The following is a 25,306-nucleotide window of genomic DNA, read 5'->3' as shown; positions in this document are numbered from 1 at the left end:
GTTCCCAGAGTTTAAGGTTACGTCTTCAAATTGCTGCCAATAGTCCAACTTTGGGAAAATTGACACATTCAAGACGCTGCAAACAGTGAACTCTTAGTTGATAAACGGTTTTAAATGGAGGTTTTTCAGGAGATTTATCTGCAGGTACAAGCAACTTCCTCGGATATCCGCTGGTTGGTACCAACATATTAAAGAAAGAAAGAGATATCCTGTTAATTAGCAAGCTTTAGAGGTGTTGGTGGGTGTAATTTTTACCATTTTCCACTTGTTCCCGCTCTTTGCTCTAAGTTAAGCTAAGCTAAGCTAAGCTAAGCTAACCACGTGCTGGTCGTGTCCTTATACAGCTCTTTCTCTCCATCATCTCCTCAAGTGTTGAAACGGATCCTGAAATCAGTAGTAACTGCCTACTGCTGCTAACTGTTGCTGCTGTTAGCTAGTTAGCTCAATTAGCCATGCAAGCTAGCAGTTCAGAATTGGAGCTCAGGGGCCTGGAAAGTGTTAGTGTTTACACCGCCAGCACAGGAGCTTCACATGGGGATGGGCTGGGACTAGCTGGTTAGCATGCTAACTTCAGTAGATATGTCCGCAACACAATATATAAACATTATAAAAGCAAAACTGCTATTTCTTCACATTCTATCAATAATTCTAGTTAATTTTTTGAATGTTTTCAGCTAAAATTCTCGTGTATTGCCCCTTTAAAGTCAGTCTAAACTAACCTACGTTTACTGACATCCTCCGTGTCTTTTATTCCTACAAGATATATAACAGTCGTATTTCCGAGCCTACCATGTATGTCTTCTCTGTCCGCCTACATACATTATCCAACCAACGTGGTCAGTCCAACTTCTGACCTACAAGGCCAACAATGCAGAATGCTCTAGCGTGTCCTCTATAATGCCACGGTATTATACACAGGACATGTATAATACCATGGCTCATGCTTTCAGGCGCAGAGGGGCAATCTGACGGCTATTGTGACCCCTCAGAATGAAGCCGGCTACCTCGCTTTCAATCAGCTGGTGGAGAAAACGGCTTCCAGAGGGTTCAGGGAATGTGAGGTCTAAAAGGGGGGCTGCCCCAGATAAAGAGGGTTAGCTGAGTAAACAAATAATAATGATAGAACAGTGTTGTTATTGTAAGAGCAAATAGCTGGCCTCAGCAAAGGAAATTCAGGTCCTTGCACTGCGACATTTTCCCACAGTAGCGGAACTATCACATTCTGATCCTAAAATATCCGAAAATGTATCAGGATATTAAATCCACAAACAAATTAAATCTGATTCGGGATCCTGTGAGGAATGTCAGTGGAAATTTAATTAATTCATAAGTATCCAAGCATCCACTGATGTCACCCCGTCTGAGAGGGTTTAAGGGAGAAGCAGCGCTGATGTCAAATTCCTTCGCCAGCTCCCCATCTGGAAGAAATAAAACAAATATGGTTGCTAAAAATAAAGCCTCCACTCGCGATGATAAGAAGGATTTAGTGCCATTAACTGTGTAAATACAGTGTGTGGTTGGCCCCCAGACCTCATATTGAAATTCCTCCCCAACCTGGATGAGCTCCGACTGTAAAAAGCCCGGCTGAAATATGCTCCAATAATGCCTTTCAAAAGTCGATGATGGTCGATTTAAATATTTTATGCGGCTGAATTACTGGACTCTCACTCCTCTCTCAGATCACTTGACGGAGTGCGGTGAGCCGGCTGCACTGAGAGGTCTTTGTTCGCATTAATCCATGAAATGGATGCAGCTAAAGTAGGGTGTGGATGATCTCTTCAAGCCTGAATCGCTGCCCCTGATGTCGGAGCTGAAACATAAGAACAAAAAAACTTCCTGAGAGCTTTGCGGTCCGTCTGTAAATGGCGGCAGCGTCACGTTTTCCCAAATGATTGTCGGCTAATATGGTAATGCACGGGTGAAAGTACAGTATGGTGCTTTTTTTGAGCGAAAGAAAAAAGTACAGTATTTCATGGAGGGCTCACCAGAATGCTTTGAGGCTTCTACTGTCGGTAATCAAAGTCAAAATTGGTTTTCAAAAAGGAGGAGACATGGTAGAGGCACAAGAGAGCAAGAAATTTCCGTTTTCTGAAAACCTGCACATGTAAAAATGTGTTTATGTGGCAAACTTGATGCTTTGTGGCTTCTTTTAGCTCATTGTTTTGGTTTTCCATCCCAGTTTCAGTGGCAGCAGGCAGCTGTTGTTTTTGAATCTAGTCTGACCAACCGAATGTAGACGCTGGGTATAAGCCTGTAGCATTTTGCGAGCATTAGCTAGCAATAGCATTTCGCTATCTGTGTAGTTGCATTTTCAAAAAACCTGTTTCTACAAGAAATAACAATAACCACCAAGCTAGCAACCCGCACGCTGAAAATGGCATGTTATCCGAACCCTAGCTTGGTCGCTAACGGTACAAACGAGCTAGCAGTTGTTACCTTTTCTCTTACTGGTATTGAGCCATTTTCGTACCAAGGCTCGAAACCCTATGTGCAAATGTGCCATCAAAACAAGTTCCCCTGACACTATTTAGCAGGGGCACCTCCTCCAATCCTTGGCCTCAAGCCACCCAAGACAATTGTGATTGGTTTAAAGGAAATATAAACAAAGCAGAGAGGTCTGGACTACCTGTAGCCATGTGCTGGTGAACATAGTGGAGCATCTAGCTGCTAAATACCCAGATATTTGTATTTCAGATTGTACTGGCTAGTGGAAATGATGGATATCTCCAGGTTTTGACTATTTGAGGGAACTTGTGATCGTCAAATGTTTACTGCATTGTATCTTTCGAACCCTGACAGTTAAAGATTGACGCTTCAGTGATCAGGCACCGTACAAGGCATTGTTCAACATGTATTATTTAACAAGGCGAGTTCACTGAGGACATTCTTATTTACAGCGATGCCTGGGGGGTTGGGGTTACCTAGATTTACACCACCCACGCCGGGGCTGCTGCAGCCATGTAATGTAGGCTAATGGCCATCTCCACGGGTTGACCACGCTGGTCAGGGGCACATCTCTGTTTAGGGAAGTGTGTGCATTGCTCATTCGCACCCCCACGCAAATATTTTGCAGTTAGCCTTCAGATTCAAACAGGCAACCTTTTGGCCACGAGTCTGTTTTGCTAACCCTGAGGCTGCAGCCGAGCCACCCCCACAGTCTGGAAAGATGCGCTGCGATCCCCCCTCCAAGAAATAATTCATGACCACGGGAATAATCGCGGCACTGAGTCCTGCAGTAGAGGTCAAAAGTCACCACAACCCATCTCTTTTTGCATTATTATTCCCCCACCACACCTTCCATCCCCCCCCCCAGTTTAAAAAGAGAAATCACCTCACTGTATCTTGATCCGCTCTCCGTCACTGTCAGGCTAGATAGGAAATGCGGATCTGATAAGGATGAGTGGCACAGGTGGGTGTGGAGATGACAGGAGCGCAAACAAACATCCAGTCCACTTGTCACATTACCATTTCCCCCTCCGGTTATGGTTCCTCGCACGCCTGCGGGGGGAAAATCTCCATTCCCCGTCCCGAGGCAAGAAGACGGAGAGTAAAGAAAATCAGACGCTGACATTAATGCTTTTTCTCGAGCAGGAATGCCTCCACGCTTTGCCTCAAACATCTGCCCGGCACCTGGCTCAACCGACAGGCCTCGTCGATAAATCAGCCTCTGGATTAAACAGAGGAGAGGCGGTGATAAAGCTGAGGCCTGAAGCTATTGCACGTGAAATGTCAGGGAATCTGACAGAGTGTCTCAAGAAAGAAATATCTCTGTGAAAACACACGCTCGGAGGTCAGGAGACTGGAATAGATTTTGTTGTGTTTGTGGATTTTGATGAATTACCTGGGATGTTACCTTGCTTGTCCTCACAGCTGAACTTGAGCAGATTAGGTAATGTTTTCTTACTTCTTCGTCTTGTATTTCTTCGGATTGCACTTGGTTTCATCAGTCAGGGTCATGAAACAAGATCGCTCTGGGGGTCGTTTCAGGTATCGTTTAGCTTTTTTTGGCAAGTGCTTTCGTTTCTACAAGATGGCCCTGTTCAGATCTGTTACTAACATCTGTCCTGAGTCTGCCAGTTCATCACTGGAACAAATGGACACAATTTTTGCACTGCTTTCAAAGCCGAATTTACAAGAAGGCCCAAGTAAATAAGCATTTGTCATAGACAGCGTTTCAAAACATTTATAAAGTTTCTCCTCATGCAACAACTCACAAAATTGAGCGTTTTTTAAAGGGAGTCTGGGGACTTTCTCCACGTGCAACACACAATTACCTTATATTGGTTAGTTTCCTGTATTTGTAAAATCTAACATGTTTACCGTCAATAAAATGTAGTCGTCTCCCATAAATTTAGTGAAAATGTTGGCAGGTGAGACGCACCTTAGACATGGAAGCAGACAGGCTGGTACAGCGATGCTGCGACAAACTAACGCTTTTTACAAAGAAAGAAAACATGTAATGTCTTGCCTTTAATGCCGAATTTACAAGAAGGCTAAAATAATTAAGAATTTGTCAGAGACGGTGTTTAACAACATTAATAAAGTTTCTCCTTACTTAACAACTCATAAAATTGAGCGATTTTTTAAGGGAGTCTGGGGAGTTTCGACACATGTGACAAACAAGGCGCCTTTATTGGTTACAGCTTACTGTATTTATACAATTTGACATGTTTTCCATCAATAAAATGTTTTTTTCTTTCATAAATTCAGTGTAGGTGAAATGAACTGAAGCAGTGTGTTTAAACAGCTGCTACATGGTGCAGGTTAGATGCATTTTTGACACCTTTAACGAGGAAAGAAACAACTTAATGCATTGCCGAATTTACAAGAAGGCACAAATGATGTAGAATATGCTGTGACCATTTCGCAAAGTTTCTCCTCACACGCCAGCTCTCAAAATTGAACGATTTGTTAAGGGAGTCTGGTGATATTGCGTTTACTAGTTGACAGTGTGCTCACAATCATCTGCTGCCAACATTGGCAGGGAAGAGTCCGTCCGTCCGTCACACCTGTACTTAGAGCTGTCCACTTGTTATCAGCTCGCTCATGACGTTGGTACCACCAGGTCTGAACTGGGCCTATGTGAGTATTATTCTGGGTTTGAAGAAAGCACCATTGACGAGCCAGAGATGTTGAAGTAAGCACTGGCCGACGCGGCGACACAAAGCATACCATCAAACTGTAATGAGAAGAGGCGAGAAGTGCTGGAGAGGCGAGCTGGATGGCGCAGATGATGCTGAATGGATCCTCTTGAGGGCTTTTTGCTCGATCTATAATGTGCCTAATTTCCCGTGAAGGAACACAGTCGCTGCTACTTGATCGGCCCCTCGCTCCGCTCTCGCTTCGCGCTGCAGCGTGGCCCGGTTAGGTGCGGCGCCTGTCTGTCAAAGCCTGCATAAACAGAAGCCCGGCTTCCCCCTGCGAAACCAACCAACATCTGTTTAGCATCAGCCCGCCGCTCTGATCTGCCCCTTCCCCTGTCACTTTCCAGAGAGTTTCTCTCAGGCTCTCGTGCTCTTTGTGTCTGAGCTCTTTCCTTCGGTGATGTTTGGCTCAAATCGTTGACATCATCGACAATGTGTTCCAGATATTGTTGATGTCTACAGTGTAAGTGATTATAGCTGCTGTCATGAATTCTGCCGACAGGAATGAATCCAGTCCTGCTTTTTGGGCTGCTTTGTTGATATGTTAAAGGAGGGGGGGGATGGGTTCTGGAGGGTTTGTCTTTGGGCTCAGAGACTCAGGGCCAGGAAGGAGTGACAGTCGTTTAAATGCTAGAATTTCAACATGAAACTGGATATGATGATTGGGTAAATGTAAATTTAGAAAGTCAGTGACCTGTTTGTCTAAATTGTAGTGATCAGTCAAAGCTTTGTTGTCCTGTTTCCTGTTTGGACCTTGAGTTCTTTGGGTGGAAAGTCTGTAACCACGAGTCAAGGTGGGTTAAGTTGAAGGTCCACTTTGTAAGAAAGTTGATTTTTAAGTCCAGTGCCCAACTCATCAAATACTGAAGCTTTGGGATGGCGGCCGACCCAAACTCCAGCTGCAAAGCGTCAGTATTTGACGAGATAAACGGACTTTTACTCAACTTTTCGCTGTTGGAGTGGGTAGGTCTTTCCTCTCTACGGGTTACAGTTCATCAACAACGAAAGTTATCAAGAGCTTTTCACTTCCGATGGTTAACTCTTTGTTTCGGGATCCAGAATTAATCAACCAAAAAAGGGGAATTTTCCACTTCAGCTGCAGGTGAAACAGAAACAGTGTTCGCCGCTCTCACTGCTGAGTCGTGCCAGTCTGGAGCTCCGACACAAATCAATTCAACATCACAGAAAATCCACAAGAAGTCAACAACAGTATCAGTGTGTTTTGGTGTAATTGTAGTAAGAAATGTTAGAATAAATCCTCTGAATTGTTTGGGACAATCACCCGTCTTTCCCTTTCATCCTCCCTGTTTTTCTGTCTGTCAACACCAGCTGAGGATTTATCCTCTTTCCAATTCTGGATGTCTTTCCCTCTCTTTGTTGCTTTCGTCTCTCTAACCTCTCTGATCCTTTCTGGCTGTCTCTCTCTCGCTCTCCGACAGCAGCCCTCTCTATTTTCCCCTTGTGCTCCTGTGGGTTACCAGGTCCAGGTTTCCTTTTCATTCCTGTCATCGCCACGCTCCCTCCCACTCCAAGTACACCTGGCTGAATATTGGCCCCCAGATGATAATAAAACCCAGCAGCCCCCAGGCTTGTAAAATGTTGGGCAGCAGACTACCCCCTGTACGTCCCCTGTTTCCTAGATTCCCATCCTGTCTGGAAACATCGGTACCAGCGTTGACACACTGCGTGTTTGTTTTTGTTCCTAAAAGCAGCATTCCTCGACCGCTCCTCCCTGATGTGTGTTTTTGCAGATTTGAAAACGAGGCTGAAAAGCAAAAGAGGAGGGGGAGAGATGGTGGGGACAAAGGAAACAGAGAGAGGACGGATATCAAACATGGAAAAACTAAAGTTTACTGTATGCAAACCTCTCATGGCTCATTCAAACTAGCCTTTATAACAATAACTGTGAATTTCAATGGTTTTCTCAACTGGTTGCAAAATTGAGTCAGATTGTATGTAAGCTTATGAGAAAATGACCCTACTTCTCACTTGATTTATTACCTCAGTAAACAGTGTATTAATGAGTTTATGGTCTCAATCTCTAGTTTGAAGTCTTCTTCAACACAGCATGATGCTCAGGTTGTAAATTATGGTCTAGTTTAGAGCAAAATAGACGATAAAGCAGGGAATGATTTAGGGCGCAGCTACCTTATGATAGCAAGTTACCACCACGGCATGAGCTCAGGTACTAAGTCAGATCGAATCAGGATATTCTCCACCCTCTCGTCCAGATATAGTCACTCCTGACTCCAAGAAACCAAGATTGAAACGCTCACAAAGCTGAACTTGGGGCTTTAGTCAAAGGTCAGAGATGAAATGAAGCAGTTAAAGACCTACATGGCAGACTTTCCATATTCTCTTCTGTTCATTGTATACTTGTTGGGGCTTTTATTTTGAAACTGAACCTCCTTGGTCAAAAACGAACGTGACTTGTCTTTATTTAAAGGTTCAGTAACAACATACATGGACTCCCATAGGTCTGCACCCACTCTTCCACACAGGTCAGCTCTGTGGAAGTGGTCGAACAGCCATGTCAGATCCCATGTATTTCATTCGTCAGCTACTTTTCCAACTCTCCCCCGTGAGATTTGCGCCGTGAACAGCTTTGCCACTGTTTCCCAACAGGCATGAATGGCTCGCTCTGTCAAACCCCACGGAGAGCCGAGGAGGAGGAGCCCGAACAGACGAGGGGGGGGGGTTATTTGAGCGTTGGACGTATCTTAATGTTTGGAAAGATAATCTGCGGGGATTTGGATTCCTGACGGTGGCGAGGTGTTGATGTTTGGGCTGGGCCGGGCCCCGTAGGTGCTGCTGGAGGAAGAACATCAGATAACCCGAACTGCTGAAACTCACCCTGATGATGAACAGGCTCCCTTTTGTATCTCGAGTAATCCATATTACCCCGACACTCCTCCGTTCGGGGGCAGGTAGGCAGATGAAGAATATCCCGCTCACTGGAGGCATTTGTTACGCCAATGTCCTCGACTCAATGAGGCTTCTGTGCGAGCCTCCAAAACCTTAAAGTCAGCGAGGTCTGAGGAACAATTAAGCAGTATAGTGCTCAGCTCAGCGTCGTTTACTAAGTGTCGGTTCATTACTGTAACTGTGAGGTAGTGAGAGAGGTAATCTTAAGGATAGATCGAGAGATAAAAGTCAATATCTGCACGAAGATCTCGGTTGTGGTGGATAAACTTTGGGTAAGGCAACTGAAACACTGGGTTTAAAGATATGATATATAAGATTTCTGCATTAAATAAACCTTGTGAAGAGGAGGGATCAGTTTCCCAGGACAGAAAGTCTGATAGTGTACGAACCAGATGGACAAAACCACAAAATATACAGATTATAAGGACAAGAACACATGTAGGGTGGAGAGTCGAGGTCATGAACTCGTCTCTTCCCATCGTTCTGTCTTCACTTGAATCTGTCAATCACCAATTTCCTTTACGAATCCATCAAATCATTGTGTCAGAGGAAACAGACGTCCTTCATTACACGACCGCAGCGCGATAAAATCACATCCAGTCCCCGACGACAAATCATATTTTTACAGATCTCTGTATCTTTTTCTTTCCCACGTTAAAAGAAAATCACACGCATTAACCTGAGTGGCTGCCCCTGTCCACTGATAAAAGGCAGGGCTATCGGCCGAGCTATCAGCGGTCTGAGGATATGAGAGCTCTGTGGCCGGCCTGATGCTTTGACACCGGGCCCGTTGGGATGTGAGTAACGAGCTCCGAGCCTCGAAACACGCTGATAAGACTAATGAATTTAACCGAGGCCGGCTGATACGGAGACCTGTTTCTAGAAAATCTGCTCACAGAGACCATTAGTCATACTGATTAGTTCATTACCCCGCCCCGATAGCATCGCAGTCGTCTTGAATTATACCGGCGCACAGGAGTAGGTTTTCCCTTGATTAAATTTGCTATGTTTACATCTTTGCTAACGACGGACACATAAACTTCAGCGGGAGAGTATCTTTGGCAGGAGTCCAAGACCAACGGCCGTATCGGATGTGCTGTATCTCCCCACACCTTGAGAAGTCGCTGTCATAACTCATTCTCAAGAGTGGCCGTAAAAATACACCCAGAATGAAATCTTACATATTGGCGTAACCTTTGACTCGCTGTAGCTCACGCGGGAGCTCCACTTTCTGTCAAAACCTGCAGCAACGGGGCTCGGAGTCGATTTTTTTTCGGGAGTCCCAGAGGCCGAGCTGGCATGTCATCAGCGGGAGATAGGTTGGGATGAAGAGGGTAGAGGTTGTGACCTTGTCTTTTTGCTGGGTCTTATTCCCAGAGCGCTCCAGAGACAAAGGTGTCTTATCTCCCAACGCCAGCCTCTGATCTGTAGACGCATCAAGGTAGGCGGAGGGAGGACTTCAAGTAAAAGCGCACCCGTGACCCTTCAGAGCAGCTGGGTCAGAGTTTTATCAGGCTTTAGGTTTGTTTGTTTTCCAGAAGGTCTAGATCAGAACCAGACGCTTGTCTAGGATGCGATTCCATCCCTGTTAATCTTCAAGAATGTGTGAAAGAGCAGAGCGTGCGAGCGAGGCTCGTACGGATGAATAATGCATCTGATGTTTTTATGACTGAGAAATCTGGACTGTTAATCTTAAACAGATTGCGTTTGGTTTGTGTCAGTCAGTCAAGTCAGTTTGCATGTTTGTGTGGATATTTTTTTCTTTCCCCCTTTTTCCCCTCCGTCTTGCTCCTCAGTGCCAGAACAGCGGGGGGGACGGCGCTCGCGTTTTAAAAATTTCATAAAAGGCACACGAGCAGTCGGAGGCGGACTGGATGATGCGGGGAGTCAAGCAGCGAGGCGAGGCGGGGCGAGGCGAGGCGGGGAGGACGGCTTCCCCTCGGCAGCCACCGAGAGCCTCCTTATCAAACGCTCTCACACACATGAGTAAACACGGCCGGATAAACACCGCTGAGAACCTGCGGTCATGGAGCAGGAACGTTCGGCAAACACATTACCTGCAGGGTTAACTCGAGATGAGCCCCCGCTCAGATCACAAGAGCAGAAATCTATATCATGTCCGATAGTGGGCTTAAATTGAATTTAGATTTATCTGCAACTAAATATGTACCATGGGCCACCTCTCTTTGAACCCTTACACCTTAAAGTCGCAATTTCAGGGGCCCAAAGTGTATTTAATCTCACACAACTGGGTATTTTTCTCCTCTGGGGAGCTGGTAGAGAAGAGGACGAGGAAGATAACGTAGAAAATACAAAGAATAACTTGGTGTGCATTGACATTTTAACTTTTACAATAGTTTTAGAGATTCTCGAAACATTAAAATTACATTTATTGCGGGAAAAAAAAGCATGTGGATCGTGAAAATGAGATCTGAACCCTGAACCATCCTTACATGTAATTACCTTTATATGGCAACTGCTGCTAACCATAGTTGCCGTTTGCTAGTTAGCTCAGTTAGCCATGCAGCTAGTGGTGGTAGATATCATATTAGTGAGATACTGCTAATGCAAAAAACATCATCCTGCTGCTGCTGCTTCACATTAAAAGCATTCAAAGTGAAGCCACGGGGATGCTTTTATTGTGAAGCAGCGATTATTAAAGCTGTAATATAACACAGATAACTCCCATGATCCCACGCTCCTTCATGACCTCATCAAACTACATTTTTGAGACTATGGCCTCTCTATATGGTAGTTTTTATTGTTTGTGGCGGGGTCCGCCATTCTCAAACTGGTTTTTAATTGACTTAGTACGTAAATGCTGCAAATTTGTAATCTAGCGTTGTTGTTTGTAACGTTGTCTCATCAACCAATAGAAGCTGAAATATTTTGTTTAAAGATGATTAAGTCTTTAAAGAACAACTCCCATGATCTCTTGCTTCTTCATGATGTCATCAAACTACAGAGAAATAAATGGAAGAAACCTCAAGAAGAGTCACAGACAAACAAAATCACAGAATATAAAGATTACAGTTAGAAAACGTTTGCGTATTTTGTTGTCATTGTTCTGTGCTTTTAATGTGAAAGTTACCTGTAGAAGTCAATCAGCAGTGCACCTCATTCAAAGTGTACTCTGTCGTCTTGCTGTCAAGGAGAGACTTTTCAAACCCTCCTTATGATTTAGTACACTTTAGAGGTGATTACGTCCTCCTTATGAGCTCACAGCTCTCGGGACGTTTTAACCGCTGTAAGGAATCGCCGGCCGTGCTGCAGTTGCAGAAAATATGCCTCCGATAAAGTCTCCAGTCAGTAAATTCACCTTGTTTTTTCTCCCCCTGGTCTACACGTGAGTACCCGCCTGGGCCTCGTGGGAACGGTGCAGCTTTCACTCACGCCGTAAAACCGTCAGGAATAATGCCTGGCTGGAGATATAACACGCGGCATTACAAACATGAGTCATGCTTTAAATCTCCTGCTTTAAATACCCTCCCCATTTCACATGACAACAAGCATGCCGCATTCTCCGCATTCCTTCATGTGCGCCGAGGATTATTTCAGTGCCCTGTCATTAGGAAAGGGTCTGCGCGATGACAACACAGACTCAGGCAGCTTTACTTCACGTTTGATGTGGCCTGTAAATATTTCCCCCTGACATGGGGCTTTCACGAAGAAGGTTCCCCTTTGTGCAGCGGCCGCGGTCATTACGGGATCGCGTTGCTAATGGTCTTTGGAGAGACGAGGCGTTTCACCCCCAGACGGTCTGTTTGAGAAGGAAAGTCACACATTTTCTTGAGTAGATGAGAGCGAATGATGCCGGTTTCTTTCATACTACACCTGTATTTTCTGATTAAAGGAACAGTTCGCCCAAAAATGAAAATTCAGTCCTTATCTAGGCTTCCCATGCCCATGCTGATGGTAAGTCAGGGGAAGTTTTGTCGTCCACGAAACATTTCTAGACCTTCGAAGCAAACGACGTTGCTGCATTCTCCAGGACAGCTGAAATAGATGGGGACTTATTTTAAATTTAGAAAACAACCACATAAACATAAAATGGCTCCATAGTTGAAGTCCCGATAAACCCCAAGATCCCAAATTGATTTGAAAAGATGTTTTACACCCTTTTCTGTGCCAAAATCTTCACTGTAGCTGCTAAGCTAAAAGCGTTAGCGTGTCTGAAGTGGGTTCAACTGATAAAATAAGCATAAAATTACTCAGTATAGCTCATCAGTTGTAATCCAAGTCTCAGAAAAAGCCCCTTAATTTCTCAAATTGATTTGAAAAGACGTTATTTACACTTTGACGAGCAGTCGAGCTTGTGCACACTTTTAGCTTAGCTGCTACATTCAAGGTTTTGGCTTCAGGGCTCCCAGAAATTTGGACTACGGAGGACGAACTATATGGAGTTGTTTTCTTTTTGTTGTTTTTTGTAAGTTTAAAATCCTAAATTAATTTGAAATTGTCACTGTAGCTGGAGACGTGGATTACGGCGAACAAGCTGTACGGAGCCATTCAATTTTTTTGTTTCGGTTGTTTTTTTTTCATGTTTTAAAACAAGTCCCCATCTACTTTTTAAGAAAATGCTACAACCCTGTTATGCTGTGAAACTCCAGAAATGTTTTGTCGACTTGAAGGTGAGAAGCTGACGACTGAATTTTCATTTTTGGGTGAACTCTTCCTTTAATAATGCACCTTGCTGTTACGCCAATGTCTCTGATATTCTCTGATAAGCTTTTTTTCCCAGCTTCACCTCGTTCACCCACTCAGTCAGGACGAAACCACAGACCCAATACGATCACGATCAGCCGTTGTGTTTTCTGCTATTGATCAGCTGCTGTTTGGGCCAACACTAAATCCAACTTTGGGAACTTAGCTCGGCGCTAATGGCCCTTTCAGCTCGGGTGTGAGTGGCGTCCCGGCTGCGTGCTGCGGCGCTCCCAGTCGTGCAGATGGCTTCGGGGCTCTGTTGCTTAACACTGTAATTGGTTGCTTTCCAAACACGAAAGATTTGTCACACCAGTTAAGTCGAAATTAATGAGGACAGTGATGAGCGACATGATGAAAAGATGAGGAGCTGATGTTACTTTGTTGGCTTTTTGTGGGAAAATGGCGAAATTGGAAAATGCGGCGCCACGCTGTGAAGCATCGATCTGTTGTCGCGCTTTGGCATCGGCCCGATTTCCCCCTAATGGTCACCCAGAGTGCCCTTGACTGGCGACTCTGCAGGACGCCTGGGCCCCGTGCCATGTTCTGCTGGCACCGAGGCAAGCCGGCCGGTGATGAGTGTCTTCGAGTGGCCGTCTCAGATGTGAGATTAAGCGCGATAATTGCTTCGGAGGCAGCAGCGGGGAAAGCGGCACCCCGGGAGGAGCCGGGGCAGACAAAACAACTGCACTTACTGTATTTTAGAGCAGCAGCATGTGTTTCTGAACATCTGGACTAATGTGAGTTTACTGTCAAGGCCACAGGTTAAAAAAAGCCCATGCAGTGATAGCAGACGAACTTAAAGTCTGGTCGGTCCCTGGAGGAGGTTAAACAGAGGTCACAACTGGCAAAATCTGGATCATTTCTGTGTTTAAGAGGTTGTTTTGGAGGCTGTTTTTGGCTGCGTATGTGGCAACGAGTTATTTTCGTCCGCCCGATGCCGGCTCACAGTGTTGTTCCCAAGAAATATGCGTTCTTTTGATGTCTCATTGTAACAAAGTCACACTGGCTGGTGCTATTTTTTTCATGGTATAGCAGCAGGAGGTCCGCCGAAAAGTTTGTGCTCGTTGTTCGATTCCCCGCGGTGTCAAAAGTTATTTTTCAAAAGAATCTGTTTGTGTTTTTTTGTTTTGTTTTTTTATTTTTTGTGCCATGCAGTGAATAATTAAAGTGTATGGAAGCACATTTCTGCTGGTGGAGGACAAAATAAATAAAATGACAAGTAAGCTTGATGGAAAAAAATATTCAAAAAGTTCAATATTATGAGAAACTCAACTTTTTATCTCATAATTATTCTTTAAATATCATGATTAGGACTTTTTATCCCATAATTTCTACTTTGTAATTCAAAAATATGACTTTTAATCTCATAATTATGACTTTTATCTTTTAATTTTGACTTTTAATCTCTTTTTCTCTCATAATTATTCTTTAAATGTCATGATTAGGAATTTTATTTAATAATTTCGACTTTATATTTCAAAGTTTTGACTTTTAATCTCATAATATCAATTTATTATCTCATAATTTCACTTTCACATAATTTTACTCTTTCCCTCATCACCTTGACTTTTTATTTCATAATAATGACTTACCATGGGAATATTTCTCATAGTTTTTATAATGCTTCTCACAGATATTGACTTCAAAAGGGAACTGAGGTCACGACAGTAGCAAAGAAAAACAAATGCTGGTGGTAGAGTAAAGGAGCTGCAGCTGTGGTCAAGCAAAAGGCTTCATGTGTACTTTACACAGAGCTCACTTCATAAACACATTACACATACTGCTACGCTTTTCCCCCTTCGACTGAGATTCCTGGCCCGCTGACCTCTTCATGGGAATCCCCATTATTTAATTACACCGTGGGAGCACATGACTGGAGTGTCTAGAAATCAATGGAGAGCATCTGTCCCACTGAGATAAGCGTTTACCCAGGAGATGCGTCACGAGCTGTCAAGCTAACATCTAATTAATTAGTCTTGAACCTCGACCACACTGAATCTGACGGCGTCGAGTCACGACCGGCTCTGTTCTGTTCTGTAGGTGGACCTCGGGATGTCTGGAAACCCAGATGGTTGAAGTATGGTGCCTATGTGGCCTATTTCTTCTTTATGTAGTTGGACCACTGAGAGGCAAATCATTAGGCCGTATAGCCAAGAAATCCTGACATCTGTTTTTTCCATTCTGCTCTTAGCCTTAGCTCATTTCTACCGTGCTGTAACTCAGTAGCGCACGTTTTGTGAGTGCCGGCTATTCCCAGCTGACATTACACAGCTGGGCTCGCTTCTGGGCCAGCCGTTAGAAGTTACCCAGAGGTGCTTCTGGAGTTACACACAGCGAGGAGAGAGACAGAAAAGAGAGACTAAACTGATTAATCGCACCTTCTCGGAGGTGCTTCTGTTCCGTTTCGCTGCTCTTCACACGTTTATGGAGGAAATACGAAGTCCAGTCGTGATTTTTTACAGCGTCTCATGAACGCTTTTGATCGATGGATGGTCATTATTAAAGGGACGGTCGATCCGAACATGAAAATTCACTCTGATGAAGTTTCGTGGTCCACAAAACATTTCTGGAGCAAAACAGTGTTGCTGCATTCTCCTAAACAGCTGAAGTAGATGGGGACTTGTTTTAAAACGCTAAAAAACAAGCAAAAAAACCCACAAAATGGCTCCATACAGCTCGCCTGGCATAATCCAAGTCTCAGGAAGCCACAAACTGATGTAAAAAGACGTTACTTACTTACTTTTTTAAAGCTGAAATCTTCACTGTAGCTGCTAAGCTAAAAACATTAGCATGTACCTTGTCTAAAGCGTGTCAAGGGTGTAAATATCGTCTTTTCAAATCAATTTGAGATCTCAGGGATGACACCAGACGAGCCGTGTTGAGTAATTTTATGATTTTTTCAGTTGAATCCATTTCAGACACGCTAACGCTTTTAGCTTCGGAGCTAAAGTGAAGATTTTGGCTTAGAAAAGGGTCAAAAACAACCAAACAGATCTATAAAATGGCCAACGAGGTTGCAAATAATGTCTTTTTCAAATCACTTTAAGACCTCGTGCCTTCTGTAGACTTTGATCATGCTGGACGAAGTTAATGAAGACATTTTGTGTATTATTCACGTTGTTTGTTAACGTTTTGAAACAAGTCCCCATCAACTTCAGCTGTTTAAGCGGCAACACTGTTTTGCTGCGAAGCTCCAGAAATGTTTTGTAGACTACAAAACCCAACCAGTCTTTCCATTGGGAGTAGCTAGTGACAACATTTTCATATTTCTGTGTGAACTGTTCCTTTAAAGTCTGCCCGTGTTTCCAATTAACCTGTATTCAGTGTGAGCGTTTGCACACTGACTCCATTGTTTACTTCTGGCTTTTCCCATCTCTCCTTGGCAGGAATACATGGACGCCAACAAATGCATCGACGAGCTCCTCAAACAGCTCGAGGAGGAGCGGCGTAATGTCCGAAGGTAAGAGACGCTCTTAAGACTTTTTTTTCTGGGCAGATGTTTTATTGCCTCGGGATATCAACAGCTGCCTGCAATCCATTCCCGAACCAGAGGCAGCAGAACAATGTTGTTTGGTTTTGAGTGCGAGACAAGCTTTGTACGCTGTTCTTGAGAAATGCTTTTTGTGTTGGAAGCACACTAAAAAGTGTCAGACAAAGGGGAGACTCCGGTCCCAGTGTGGGGTTGACTGGGGGCATTTCTCATGGAGGTCCATTGCTGCGGATTTGCCCAGACAATGGGGAATGGAGAGCTTATGGAGATGCCAATCTAATGACCTTGTCCCCTCCGTGCTCCTATCGTCCTAGCCCTTGCCGTGATGCACTGCCCCAATAGAAAGAAGAGACAATTTTTTAAACTTCAGCCTCTTTTGTACAGCCCTCTCTCCATCTCAATGGAGCTGTATTCCCCCGGCTCAAAGTAATTTTCCCCCTGAGTGAGCAGAGAGGGGCTGGGGGTTGGACACAGGGGGAAAGGGGTCTCAGGGTGGGTGGCTGGGGGGGATGGATGACCACTGACCATCCCCTTTACTAGGCCAGGGCAGCCCCTTAATAAAGGAAGTGATGTGTAAAGGAATGACCCTCTCGTCTATGTCATCCCCACCCCTCTTTATAAGACTGGGGAGTCATCTTTGGTGACACCCAGAGTGACTATTAGCCACTGAGAAAGAGCCAAATGTCTTTGTGGGGGACTGACCCCCGTTTGGACCAGAGGACCAAGTGGTTTCAAAGCCATGAACTTGTACTGACTCCAAGATTGGAGTGGATATCTTCACAATGATCCCCATTTGATGTTTAACATTTGGTAAATTGCTGACCGATAATTATCAACAGAATACGTAGAAATGACAGTTTTGACATCATCTCAAAGACGTAGACAGAGATGTCGACTGAAGTTAGCATGCTAACCAGCTAGCCTCACCCTGTCCTGTGTCGTGACGCGACTTTGTCCTTTAAGAGGCAACAGTGAGTCACAGTCCTAGTCCGGGCAGAGTTAGCTAAGGACCACCAGTTGCACGGCTAACTGAGCTAACAGCAGCTACTGTTAGCGGTTGCTCAAGAGATATGCTGTGCGGTATTTACTCTGATTTGGAAAGGTGGTCGTTTCTTGTACATTGCACCTTTAATTTTTCAGTGTTTTAAACTAAAATTCTCACATATAGTGCCTTTAACCTGGACGCTAACGTTACAAACCTACACAAGCTAGCAGCCGTTACATTTTCTGTTGCAGGGATTTTGCCATTTCAATACCGGGGCTTGCTTTGTGAAATCCTTTTTGTGCACACATGTAAGTTTGTACAGCCAGAGGTTGCTTCTGTAATATCAACTACGCACTGGTTGATCTCAGTTGTTGTTACCTTCGGACAGCACTCAGCCTTTCATTGACTTGATTTTCTAATATACAGGACTCTTACCAAGTCTTTAATAAGCCTTGTGGACCGGAGAGTACTCTGTCATTATAAAAGCTGGACTAACTTCAGTGGAACACCCACAGAGAGGCTGTATTGTGTAAACTTACATCAAACTTGAAGTAGGATTTGCCTTTTCAAGTGCATCCTTTTAGAAACGCGGATCAGATAAGAGTCGATCACATGCTGATTAGTGCTGCGTTTGTGGTTCAGGGTACATGCTACTACAAGAACTTCTGCACAGTTGAGATGAAGCCCTCGAGCCAGTGGAGAGAAACCTCCATATATTCAACACGTTTTTTTAAAAAACAACACACCACCAGGCCGGATTTGTAGCTATTCCTTCTTGATTCACAGCGTCGACAGTGATAAATGACTTCACAAAGGCTTTTGTTCGGCTAAAACATAGACCTCACGTTAAAAAAACGCCTCCTAACCCTTATTAGGCAGCATCTCACGACGCAATAGATGTCTGCCTCCACCCATCAGAATATGGGGCCCATCAATCCGTCAAGAAGAGAAAGAGACGCCTTTACATTCCTCCAGTTCTCTGCATCCCTTCTTCATGACCCACTGACCCACTGCATTCATGTGGCTCATTGTACCATATTATAGGGTAGTTTCACACTGGTGGAGTGCACACATTTGACAAGTATGAGTTCTTTTTAAACTGGACTGTCGTCGTGTCAAGTGAATATGCAGAACTACGTCATCTTTGTTGTGGTTTGGATTTTTTTCTTTTACTTAAAATGGAAAATTCAGAGACTTTAAGGAATCTTGGCCTACCTTCTGAGCAATAAACACGCACTGCCTTCCAGACTGAGCGGCAGGACTATAGACTATTGGCATCCTGTCGTCCTGAAGACAATAGGAAATGTGTTTGGGACGAACAGAACCTTCCCTTGGACCCTTTTTCCCCTGATAATGCTACATTGTGAACCACAAATCTTGCTGGAATCAGCAGGACGAGAGCTAGTTAGCTGTTAGCTGTTAGCAGTTGATGGGCAGCAGAGTCCTGCAGTGTTTTTGGCTAGGAGAGCTAACAGCTAAAGGAGCTAATAGCTTAAAACTAATGCTGTAGCAGCTGCCACTACACATAGAACTAACAGAGCTAACAGCTAACAGAGCAAATCGAACTGGGCTAAAAGCTAACAGAACTAATAGCTAACTGAGCTGAATTAAGAGGGCTAACAGCCAATAGAGCTAACTAACAGCTAATTAACTTAGTTAGCTAATAGAGCTAATTAACAGCTAATGAGGCTGACTGATCTCACAGAGCTAATGTGCTAATAGAGCTAATAGAACTAGCCCAACGGAGGAAACAGCTAACAGAGCTAAAAGAACACAAAAGCTAGCATTTAACAGAGCTAATAACTAGCAGAGCTCGTGGCTAATAAAGCTAATAGAACTAACAGAGGAGGAAACAGCTAACAGAGGTGATAGAGCTAACGGAGCTAACAGCTACAGAGCCACATTTCAAGCCTACAGGTGGTGAGAAAGGTGCAGATTTACAATAACATGAATAGATGGTCCAAAGATAGCTTGTTTTGGATTATAGGCTTGTGTCAGAAGCATCTGCCGTATCCTCGACATGCACACACCGACACTCACGCTCTTGCACTCAGTCGCAGCATCATTGCTCGATGGAGCACAAAACCCCAGTGGGATGCTGGCCGGGCTTTCCTGCTCCCTCTATTCAATGTGACCACGTCCTTGACAGACGGAAACAAAAGCACCACGGCACAGTGTCAACATCAGATGGAGCAAATCCAAATTTGGCAACGTTTAGACGCGACGTACAGTAGGACGCTGACCCGGGGTTTCCAGTTGCTCGCAGTGCTCTCTCATTAAATTGGATCAAATGTCGTCTTAATTGTTTCCAATGTCATTAGTGGCGGCCTTGAGATGCTGGCGAGGGCACAGCCGGGGTAAAATGGAGTTTATTAAAGACTTCTGCTGAGTGACAGACATGTGTAGGAGGGACATATGGATGCTCCGCAGTGTTAAAAAGCATGACGGGCGGGGAGTGAGTTTGCATGACCTCTTTCTGACAAGCTGCTGTGTCAAGGCACCGTGACTGTGTAATCTTCCCCGTGGATTAAAACAATGTAGATTAGATTTTTTTTTTTCCTCCCTCTCATGAATTGTCACTGTGCTGAGCTGGTGTTTGTTTCCCCCCACCGCGAATCTTCTCCTGACCTTGTTTTTTAGTGGGTCGAGCACGGCCGGCATCAGGTCACATGGCCCGGAGCTGGCCTCACCTGCCATTTTCTGCCTGTTGGAGCAGATGGCGTTTGTCTGTGACCCCTTCCACACCTTGGAGGACAAGGAGGGACGAGGAGGGTGGCCGACGGGCAGGGGGGGGGGCCCAGCTCGGAGTGACTGGAAGGTGGGGATGGGGGAGGCAGAGGACTCAGCTGGAGATCCGTGGAGCTTAGGACAGGTTGCAGCTGCAGCCCAAGCCGAAAGGACATTAGCGACGACATCTGCTGATCAATAAGCTATTTGTCATGTTCATAGAGCAACGGCGGTTCGAGAGACGGCATAGAAAGTGGAGGTCAGATCAGATGTGCGTTCAGCTGAGGGATTATAGGTAATAGGACTTTCTTTGTGTAAGTGAATTTGCCTGTGGGCAGAATTGAAAATTGACCGTTTTCTTCCCGTAACTGCTCGACATTTATTCCCATTTGCCCTTGTCTGTTCGGACACTGCTGGATTTGGGAATTTTTGGATTAAGGATTTGAGAGCAACTATCGAACACTGACTGAAATTGCTGTTTCTGTCCCCTTTCTGCCATTTTTAATTAGCTTATTCGCAAATTGTTTAAGCTACTTGAAGTCACTGAAGTTTAACAATCAATCATTCCCTTAATTTAAATCAATTAGAAGACTTTAATGAAGGAAAATGTCCTTGCAGTGCAACAAGGACGTCAAGGTTAAGCGCGAGAGAAAAAAATGTGTGAGTTTATACACAAGAGAAAGAAAGACCACAGGAGCACAAAGCTGGGAAACAGCTTTACAAATGTGGACCTTGCTGATGTTACTACAAGGCATATCTGGCCTCAAAGACGCCTGTGTGCTGCCGGCAGTCTGCGCGAGATGAAAGGCTGTAATCCTCGGCTGAAGTATGTGGCGAGGCCTGTTCTGTCGATGAGGAGGTGGATAGGGTTCAGCCTCCCGCAAACCGTCCAACGCCCCAAGGATCTGCCGTTTCGCTTGGGCGGGAGCCATGCATTTTACAACTTTAATTGGATAAGTTGACCGGCCTAATGCAATAATTTGATCACGCTAAGCTCCAAAGAGATCTAATGCACTCCCAAAGTATATTTGTGTGCCCTCTGAAGTGAATGACTGAGCCTAATCCATCCATTAGAGGTCACTTTACGGCCCAGGAGTCCAGAATCCGAAATATCTCAAAGGAGCAGTCAGTGGAGGAATGAATCAATCCATGAAAACCTTCAGTGGACCCTTCAGGCACTGCTGGAATTTGGTAAACAGACTTTTTGAAAAATCTGTGTGTATTTTTCCTCCAGATATTCCTTGGGTTTTTCAACAATACATAAGAAATGCATGATGAAAGTTTGTGTGGGGGGGAACCCTGAAGGCTGGAATAAAAGTTAATTGAGCCAAAGGCAGCTCAGTCAGCAGAATAAAGTGTTGGCACTGTAAATTCCTGCAAAACACAGATACGTTAATCATGGATATTTCAACATTTCTTCAGTACCTGTCACATCACGTTAACATTACATATGTATGAGGTGACTTTGTTGCCAGGAGGAGGAGGGAATGGCGTGACAGCTAGGGAAAAGGGGTCGAGGAGAGTTGGCTGGCAAGCGAGAGACCGCTGTTCGAAATCGGTTACGACATTTGCAAGCGTGAAACCACTGGATATTTTAAATGAGACATCGGGACAATTTGCAGCCAAAACCCTGGTATTTTTAAGAAGATGAGTTGAGACGTCTGGTGAGCGATAGACTGCTGTTCAAGATGGTGTTTCAACATTTGTAAGCATGAAACCACTGGATATTTTAAATGAGACATCGGGGACAATTTGTGGCCGAAAAAAGGGGTATTTTCACGAGGTGAGACGAGACTGGAGGGTAGGAAAGCGAGAGACCACTGTTCAACACTGCCTTTCAACATTTGTAAGCGCAAAACGACGAGACGTCAGCACAATTTGTAGCCAAAAAAACGTGAAACCATTGTACATTTTTAAAGAGACATCGGGACATTTTCTAGCTGCGTTACTGGGAACTCCCCAATGCAATTAGTTAAGGAGGTGATACCGCTGGTGCCCTGTTGCTAGTTTGTCTCAGTAAAGATTGACTAAGTCTGTCTGGCTTTGGTCACACTCGTCTCCCGAGTCCTGTAAACGCCAGACGCTCTGTTCCCTGATTCATGTATTTCAGTCGGAGCCCGGCTGAAATACATGCATCGGTTTTATGGAGCTTATGAGAAGGAAAAGGTTAATCGAACGGGTTAATGAAGCTTTTTATTGATGCCCCCTCAAGGTCGTTTTCATAGCTGCTTGCAGCGCTGCATTCCCATACACAGCGAGTACTTAAGGAATGATATGCCTGCGCCCCCCCCCCGCACTGCCTCCGTCTCCACATATCATTCACCATAAGCCTTCAGTTTATTTCCTGAAGCATTCAAGGTTAAGTATAACGTTAAGCAGCTGTCTACTGCACTTATTCAGAAAATTCTACACTTAGCATAATGGACCTCACCTTTCCCTGCAGATACAGTGCTGTAATAAACAATTTTTGTTGGGATGTAGTGGTTTCACAACATGGATGTGTTGTGTTTTATAGGACTTGTGACACGTATTCTTGGCGTTTAGATTGAATAGGGGAATTATCTGCATTCCTCGACGCAATTAGCTGTGTTTAAGAGCTGACTCTTGCATAATGGCTAATTACTTCTGTTGTTTGTATAAGTGAGTTCTCAGACACTAATTTTGAGTGCGTTGTGCTGTGAGAAAAGCACTTTTAATTACGCATTGTCTCAGAATATTACAGTTTTTTATCTGATTTCAGTCACTGTCAGTTTTCTACGTTTCGTTAAATGACGGTTCGCACAACACTCAGGTCTGTTAACTTCAGTTGAGTTCTTCTCCATTGTGCAATGAAAAGATCTTATTATCAAGATCAGCTTCAGGATAACGCGAGGACACTCCTTTTGTGCTCAGGAAAGCGTGCGGTTATTTTGACTAAAATATGTGCAGCGCAGCACTTTGGAAAACATCCCCACATTAAGATAAGAAGGAGCGACAGATCCTGTGTGGTTTTTTATTGTTGATAGATCCTGTGTGGTTTGGATTGTTGACAGATCCCGTGTGGTTTTGGCTGGTTGAAGTCACAGTGGTTGCATCCATGCTATTTACCTCCATATCCCAGGGCTCCTCCGAAAAACATCCCCCTCATCTCTCTGAGCAAACAGGAAGGGGTGAAAATGTGTGAAATTCATAACATTTCAGCCTTGATGTCATACGAGTTTCCTGATGGTGTGACGGTTTCTAAAATCTGATTTTTCTTCAAACAAATCAAACAAAAACACTGGAGATAACTTAAAGATCATTTTGATTCGAGAACATATTGCTTCAGTAGAACATATGACTAGAGATACGACCATGGCTGTCAAGAAAATGACATCTTATGGATATCTTTTGGTCAGCACACTGCATTTTACATAGTGTGCTACCAAGTCTGATTTGGGGGGAAATCTTCTTGGTTGATTTATGTGACTGTTTTCTGCAAAAGTATTGCCTTTAATCATAAATGAACTACTGGTAGTTACTTCATGGAGACAAGTTAATCATTGCAAAAGGCTTTTATTGATAACTGCATTTAAAATAGTGTACTACTTGGTTGACATCCGCATGATTGCATGATTTAAAACTGCCTTGTTAAAAAACATCGATTTTGAGATACTGCATTCATTGTAAGTATGTTTGTTGGAAGGTCCGCCATTTCTCAGGGTTGTGAATGGGCTTGGTTGCTCTACAGCACAACACAGGAGGGTCTTATTATTTTTTCTGTATTCAAACATCAATAAACTACGACCACATCAAGTTTTAACTAATGTAACTACTTTAAACAGATGTTAGCACCCATCGGTTGTTACATTCAGCTCTGCTTGGTTGCTTTCTGGCACTAAACCTTTTAAAAATAGACACATTCAAACAAATAAACTACTAACACCAATGAGCATTTTGAACAAATGTCAGCCCTTATTCATCTGCACAATGTATTCTACATTGCATGCAACCAGGTCTTATTTAGGGGATTATTTGTCCATTTGGTTGATTTATGGCAGGACTTAAAAACCGCCTTGTCAGATGTTCTGCTTTGAACAAGAGTAAACTCATAACACATTGATTTTTGCAACACTGTAGGTATTGTAAGCATGTTTATTTGGAGGTTCACCCCAGTCTGGGGCCTGTGTTGCTCTACAGCACAAAACAGGAGAATTTTATTGCATTTAAGCGTCAATAAACTACTACCACATTGAGTTTTTAGCTAACTCAACGATTGTAAACAAATGTCAGCATATATCAGTTAATATACCGCATTTTCCATTCGGGTCTCTACAGCACTGAATAGGAGAATAGATCTGTTTCTTCTATGTGCAGTGAAATGAGTAAAACATGATAGAGAAGGGCCTCCTTGTGACGGGAAACAAAAGGCTTTTGTTGCTGTAAAAATGTGTTACTGCTAAAACCAACAGTGCCACTAGTGTGAGCGAGAGGATGCCACTAAATTAGCCCGGCATAATGGCCCCACTTGTTTACCATAATCACACAAGGAATGTTTAAGTAATTCTTTAAGATTTGCTGAAGATTAATTAGAGATTAACTCCATCAGCATTAATCCTGCTCATTCCAGTCTCGACGCACTTCCTGAGTCGCACGAGGAGGAAAAAATCTCGCCCGCTGATGATGTCTCGCTGGACCGCCATCCTGCCTGTCGTTCCGCCCCCATCCCCCTGCTTAATGAAACATGACGGAGGTGCATTATCGCTTTCATTGTATTACACACTTCATCTTGCCACACAGAAGTTAAACGACACACATATCGACAGTCACACACACACACACATATACACACAGTCTCAGGAGGGGCTCTTTGTAGTTCAGCGTGACCCGTCATGTGATTTGCATCTGTCTGGGCGTTAGCAGTTTTGAGCTGTGTAGATCCTGAGTGGGCTTGTGTTGGGTAAACAAACAGGCTGCCTGTCTACAGCTCGGCATTTCCTTTGCTCGTCCTGATGGAGAAAACACCCCACCTCCCCCTTCTCCCAAAAAGAGTCTAGCCATGTTGACAGCTAAACATCTCCTTGATGGATTGTAACCACCCCGTAGTACCTCTGATGTGCTTCCAAATGATTTGACACCCGTTCCTTTTCCTCCGTTGTATCAGACGTTAAATAGCTGTTCTCAGAAGCATGTCTAAGCTTAAACACCGCGTACATGCTAATCGTCTTTGCGGTGCGGGAGAGACGGGAAGGAAACAAAGTTTTTATTCTCCTCCCCCTGTGTGACTAATGTCTGTCCTGGAACACACACCTAGACAGCGGACCGGTCGGGTAATGAGCTCAAGTGACGCGTCCTGGACTCCCCCCTGGCCGC

General features: G+C 44.2%; 1 protein-coding gene across 2 annotated transcripts in view; it reads left to right on the top strand.

Moving 5' to 3' along the window:
• LOC311253344 (nck-associated protein 5-like) overlaps nt 1–25,306 on the top strand; it is a gene marked incomplete at its 5' end in the record, with an annotated part of 154,179 nt that overhangs the window by 37,220 nt on the left and 91,653 nt on the right. For both annotated transcript variants that reach the window (XM_084347242.1, XM_084347243.1), the window contains one exon: nt 16,160–16,233. In XM_084347242.1, the coding sequence (XP_084203368.1) occupies nt 16,160–16,233 (74 nt within the window). The remainder of the gene's footprint in view (nt 1–16,159; nt 16,234–25,306) is intronic.

Source organism: Pagrus pagrus, assembly GCF_965226575.1.
Source record: "Pagrus pagrus genome assembly, chromosome: 24".
In the NCBI taxonomy this organism is placed as follows: domain Eukaryota; kingdom Metazoa; phylum Chordata; class Actinopteri; order Spariformes; family Sparidae; genus Pagrus; species Pagrus pagrus.
This window is presented reverse-complemented; position numbering and strand designations above follow the sequence as displayed.